This window comes from Blennius ocellaris (assembly GCF_963422515.1).
Source record: "Blennius ocellaris genome assembly, chromosome: 12".
NCBI classification, from domain to species: Eukaryota; Metazoa; Chordata; class Actinopteri; order Blenniiformes; family Blenniidae; genus Blennius; species Blennius ocellaris.
The window spans coordinates 15935108-15941107 of record NC_137661.1 but is presented as its reverse complement, the minus strand read 5'-3'; the positions used below and the strand labels follow the sequence as shown (position 1 = coordinate 15941107).

Genomic DNA, 6000 nt, shown 5'->3' with positions numbered 1-6000 from the left:
TTTTGTAACACAATTAGTACAAGAGTCATCCAGGACAGACAGGAGAAGATGCAGCCATATACACGTAAAGCTTTCTATGTAGAACTGTATACAGAGGCCAGTGCCTCCAACTACTTGAACAAATACATAGAATTTCATTTGTATGTTTATAACATCAGCTCTGCAATTCTCTTCCGAGTTCATATCGATTAATATCCAAAAAATTAAGGAAGTGTGGAAAAAAAAAAAAAAAAACAAGTGCATGTTTGGAGCAAACATTCTTTAACAACAACAACAAAGAAAAAAAACAAAAGAAAAGTCTTATTAGAAAGAAATCGAACTCGGTTCCCCTGCAGACATGCATTGATGAGAGTTTGTCGCGTGCGTTTCGCTTTCGTCTCCACGTTCTGCGTCTCACTACGAGGAGTACGGGTCTGCAGCTGGATACGTACAGCGCGCGGCGAGCCGAACTGACGAGCAGGAGGGTGTGGCGGCTCGAGGTGGAGCAAGTACAGCGTTTCACCTGATTTATCACGGACAACCGCACCTGTACAGCCGTTTATACAGGCCTTGTTCATGCACACACACACACACACACACACACCAGTGGGCAATCGAATGAGCCATCCAGACAACGTAGACGTTTGTTTCACCTGAATTTTGAGAGCATGAAGAAAACCTCCCCTATAATGCAGTAAATTCATCGATTAAAGTATCAAACTTGTACAGGAAGCTGTCATTTTATGCAGCAAATGTCTTAAAGCTGCTTTGACCATTAGAACCCGCTCTATTCTATACTCACAGACGTGACCGTTCGTAAAATAAAACGCGCATTTCGCACCGAAAAGAAAAGAAAGTTGTGTCTTTCTGCCTTTTGTGTATCAAACGCACGCGCCGTTGCGTATTAAAACTGTGACACGAGAGACCAGGTATTTCAGAAATACCGCTCCTCTCTTGAACTTTGCACGCCGACTTGGTTGAGGCCTGATCAGCGCGAGGAACTTCGCAGTGGAGATTTATGCAAAATATTCGCGGAGCAAGTGTACGCTGGAGCAGTTCAATTGCATCTCAACATTTAATGGGGGCCATTATGGCGGATTTAACTGATCTATCAAAGCCCCCCCTCCCTCCCTCTCCCCCCCTCCATACGCACACACAGGGATTATTACAATATGTTGCCTGATTAGACCTCCACTCGAGACAGCAGGGCCATGTACAAACTGCACTTCAGTGACATCTGCTTTCCCCTTCTGTTGGTGTCGTTGGGACTTCTGCTGCAGCCGACGGACGCAGACACAATTGCAATTTGCGTGGGCGAACGAGGGTCATTCGGAATATTTCAAAAGGGGGAATCTCGTGTCGCGTCAAAAAAGGCATTTCAGCAGACAGGAAACCCACAAATGGAAGGTTTTGTCATCAAGGATTGCAGGCTTTCTCATCCTGGCGGCCCCCTCGTCACCGACCCACCACGAGCTCTATGAATGCAAGGAATTTGCGTCGGCGCGTTTTTTTTTTTGAGGATCCAAAATGCTGCTAAAATGACAGGCAGGGTCAATTCACCTTCCATCAGACTGGAGGTTTAATCTGACAACGTCCGTATGAGTGCTCTGCACCTTTCAGGCTGAGGGGAGACTATTTATTTATTTAGTCTTTTTTTTTATTCCAACATCTGTGAAATCTGCTTGTGCTTCATTTGTGCCACTTTCAATATGCATGTGTCATTAGAGCTTTTACGCCGTGGTATGGAACGCCTGTACAAAACGGATGAAAGTGGAATTCGTCTGATAAATGACAGACCTGTGTGCACAAAGATGCTCAGAATATAAATGGCCAATAAGTTTTTTTCCTTTCAATACTCGGGACAGATTGTACTGCAAAGTGGACCCTTTGTAGATCAAAGTAAACCAGAGACCGCTCCTCAAAAACATCCACTTCAAGAGTGAGCGGAAATTAACTTCATCAGTCGAGTGTCCGTGTTTTGGAATTCAATCCGCTCGCTCAAGAGTGACAATATGCATTGTATGCCTCCGATCCTTGTTTTGCTCCAGCGTGAACCCAGCGAGGGGGGGATTCAAAAAGACACACGCTGCCCTCTGCTGTCAAACGTACAACCTGCACACCGTCCCTGGCTTGTGCTCTTATATTAAAGCGCACAATGAAGGGAGAAAATCTTGGGCGGCTTTGTGGAGTCAAAGCGCCCATCGACTGTCTTTGTTGGACATTGTGCGTCCTCAGTTCCCTTCGCGGATGTTTTCCACGTTACGGCGTCTGCTGGATTCATCCAAACGCATCTGGTTCGGTGACGACTGTGGTCTGAGGGAAGATTTCTTATTTCCTGCTTCCTGTTAGTCAAGCGACGGCGTTCTGAGCTATAAAGAAGGTGCTTTTTTTTCCTTTTCCACCCAAATTGAGGATTCAAAAAGCAAACCGCAGTTTATCGACTGAAGGAGTCTTCTCATTAACGATGATTCTACTGTGAAAGCGGAGGGTCTTGGCGAGGACACAGGTGTACCTTTTAAGACATTTCTGTCTGGTCGGGGCCACTATCCAAACATGTCTCTGATCCGTAACAATCAACTGATCGATCTCACAGCCCACCTTCCGCTCAAAGTGAGTGCATGCAGTCTTAAACAATTAAAAATATCAACAATGCTGATCTGAGAAACTTTGGAGAAGTTTCTTGGGGGGAAAAAAAAAAAAAGAAATCCCATGTTGTGTCTGACAAGTTTGACAAGCTTGCCAACGAATCCCTGTGTTCAACAGTTTGCCTGATTTAACACCTACAGGATGGTGTTTTCAGTCTTACAGATCAGCCCAGCGAAACAATGACCTGTGTAGAACAAAGGCCAGAGGACAAGCGGGACTTGGGGGGGGAGAGACGGAGCACGTTGAGGAAGAACTAAACAGACTTAACAGCAATAAGAACCAAGAGGAGACTGAAAACAAGGGAGCAGATCTAGAAAGGAGGAGGCAAAAAGATGGGAGCCTAATCTTATAGAAGGAGGAGACAGTGTTTGGAGAAAAGACACCAGATACATTGGAGGGAGACAGTCTTGCAGAAATAAAAAATAAACCGACTCCAGTAGGTACATCTGAAAAGATTAGGCGGCAGGCGCTAAAACTGTCCCAGCAATGGGGGTTGGCTAGAGATCTGAAGCTGGAGCTGCGATGATGGGACTTGAGTCCATTTAGTGTGCGGTCAGAAGGAGGGAGGCCAGGGGAGGATCTCGGGTTTGGAGGATTCAGGTTTCTGGATAAAAACAGAGCTGAAGGGAGGTGTGGTGGGGAGGGGAGGGGAGGGGAGGGAGGAGGGTAGGGGGAGACGGGACACCATCTAATCGGACTTGTCTCCATCCTCCTCGCGGTGGCTGTCGACGCCGTCACGAGACGCCTTCTCCTCCTTGGCCAGCTGGGCTTGGGAAGCCAGAAGGGAGGAGAGGGAGAAAAGGCCGGAGGAGGTGGTGACGGGGAGGGTGGGCTGGCTCAGGCCCAGCGGCAGGGGGGTCATGGGCAGGGCCAGGCCCTGGAGCTGGGACAGCTGGTGAGCCTGAAGCTGCTGCTGCATGGAAGACAACAGGGACACAACTTAGGCACAGCAGGATGGCTCGAGAACATAAATCACGGCAAAACAATCCACAAAGCAGTAGAGCTATTATAAATCACATTATGTTTAATACATAACCCCCGAGGCTCAGCGCCAATAGCTTAGACACAATAGATTAGAAAGAGCACACGTATCACAGACAAAATATGTGCTCAGTAAGAGATGGGAAAAAAAGTCTGCAGTACGCATAACTTATTCATAATAGATGTAATTTCAAATACATATAAATATGAAATGCCAAGAAAACGAGGAAGAGGAGAAAGGAGAAAGAACAGCACATGATGAAAAATATATAAGACACAAAACAGACATGGTCAAAATGAAAGAAAAGTATAAAAGGGTATGCGCACGCGTTTTATTCCAATATTATGGGATACGGTTTATTACTGTCAAGTCTGGGCTTCCTCATCACTTCCTGCCGCTTACACGTTCAACATGACGACACACCAGTGGGTTGATTCCTATTCCAGTCCTGACTGACTTGTCATGAGCGGAGTTCAGCAGCTGCACCCACAAAGTCAACAACTCTGCTCAACGTGCAGCTCTGTGACTTCACCCACCCAATTAACCAAACTGCAGGGACACCTGCGGGGAAACGGAGCCGCACGCCAGATACTCGCACACCGAGCGTGAGGCGCCAGACACAAACGCCCAAAAGCAAAAGCCACTGGGTGCGTCGTGCATCACGGTGATGGAGTGGGCGGGTCCGCTTCAGACCACAGGCCTTAAGTGAAATGACTGAGCGGCTCAGATCGTCCAGCCAAAAAGGCTGAGCGTGATGAAGTGAAGCTGGATCGCGGCGAGAGAGGATTGCGAGCTAAAGCCCGATGTGTAACGACTCGCTGCTTTTGTCACGCTAATCCCACTGATCTGCACGTAACTGTGGCAACAAATGCGAGGGTGTCGTTGATGAGATGATGATGGCACTTTAATTGACAAACAAAAAGACAGTTGAGGAGGCAAAAGGAGTGAGAGGAACTAGTGTCTGAATGAGATCAAATGTCAGGATCCTCGCTCTGTAGAATTAAACGACAGGTTTTAAAGAGAAAAATTGGTCTTGAACACTGAAGCCAATGATTACGTAGAGGCGAGTATTACAAAATACACCTTGGACGGAAGAAGATATAAAGTTTAACAACTGGTACAAGAAGGAGTATTTGTTTCCTTGACCAATATGAGAGTTGTTCAGGGTTGTTCGGTAGTTTCTTTGTTGGGAGACATTGTTTGGAAAGAAGGACTGCAAAGTCACTTTCAGACTAAAGGATGTGAACAGTCAGCACACTGGATATTTCAGCAACAAGCAGTGGGTGCCAAGAATAAAAAAAAAAAAAAACATGCATTAATTTTGACAGTCATTTCTTTGTATCCTGACCTTGCTACTTCACTGAAGTGTGAAAGTCCATCAATCTATAAAATGGTCCATTTGGAAGTTAATAGTAGTGTGCTGCAAGGGCTCACACGCTTATCAAGCCATTTATTGTCTATTGTCTATTGTTTATTATGTTATTTGACTTTAGTGAAATCAATCACGTGGATTGATTGTCTACTCATTTGTAAACAAGTAAATTGGTCCCATTGTTTGAGTAATATTCTTCTTCTTTATGTTTAAGGTACGGGTTTGATTTTATGAGTTAAGCTTGTGACCACATGTACAATTTTTCTCATAATGACCCGATAAGTAAGGACCATTAAAGAAAACAATAGAATCGATCGCGCTGATCAATAGTTGCACTTTTCAAGCCAGGTTTAAAAAAAACAAAAAAAAAACCCTTGTGGGTGACTCGGGGCTGGAACGTCGTACCCTGATGATAGAGTTCATCTCTGGAGGGGTGACCTGCTTGGCCCTCTCTATGGCTGCCAGAACCTGCTGCTGGTGCTGGAGATGATGATGGGGGAGGGAGGGGGAGGGGGGAGAGAGAGAGAGAGAGAGAGAGAGAGAGAGAGAGAGAGAGAGAGAGAGAGAGAAGAGAGAGACAGAGAGAGGGAAAGCAATAATGGAGAGACAGAAACCAGGTGAGGAGAGTTTTGTATAGGGGGAGAGAGGTGGAGAGGTTAGATCAATATCAATAGTCCCAACGGAGAATCAACAATCCTCTCTGGTGATGCACCTCCCCCTCTGGCCATTTAGCGAGTCATTCAGTCATTCGCACACACACACACGCACACACACACACGCACATGAATAGTGGGTTGGTGTGCTGTAATGGGTGGAGGTCAACCCTCGTGGGTAGATAAGAAGAGCAGGGCTTATCTGAATCACACAACCATTTATTACACCGACACACAAACGCACACATGTGTAGAGGAAAAGGGGGGGAGGGATGGGATGAAGATGCAGAGGAGGGAGGGGAATGAATGGACTGCAGGGAGGGAGGGAGGGAAGAAGCGGAAGCAAAGGGGGAGGTTAGGAAAAAAAA

General features: G+C 46.2%; 1 protein-coding gene across 2 annotated transcripts in view; it reads right to left on the bottom strand.

The window, feature by feature from the left end:
* Positions 1-1133: 1133 nt before the first annotated feature.
* The window catches only part of tle5 (TLE family member 5, transcriptional modulator), a 40538-nt gene continuing 35671 nt past the window's right edge, over positions 1134-6000 (bottom strand). Inside the window, exons 6-7 of one of the 2 annotated variants that reach the window (XM_080506167.1) lie at positions 5385-5459; positions 1134-3535 (exon numbers count right to left, since the gene is read on the bottom strand). In XM_080506167.1, the coding sequence (XP_080362293.1) occupies positions 3314-3535; positions 5385-5459 (297 nt within the window). In that variant the 3' untranslated portion in view covers positions 1134-3313. Of the gene's footprint in view, positions 3539-5384; positions 5460-6000 lie in introns of both variants that reach the window. The other variant, XM_080506166.1, reaches the window with a different exon arrangement.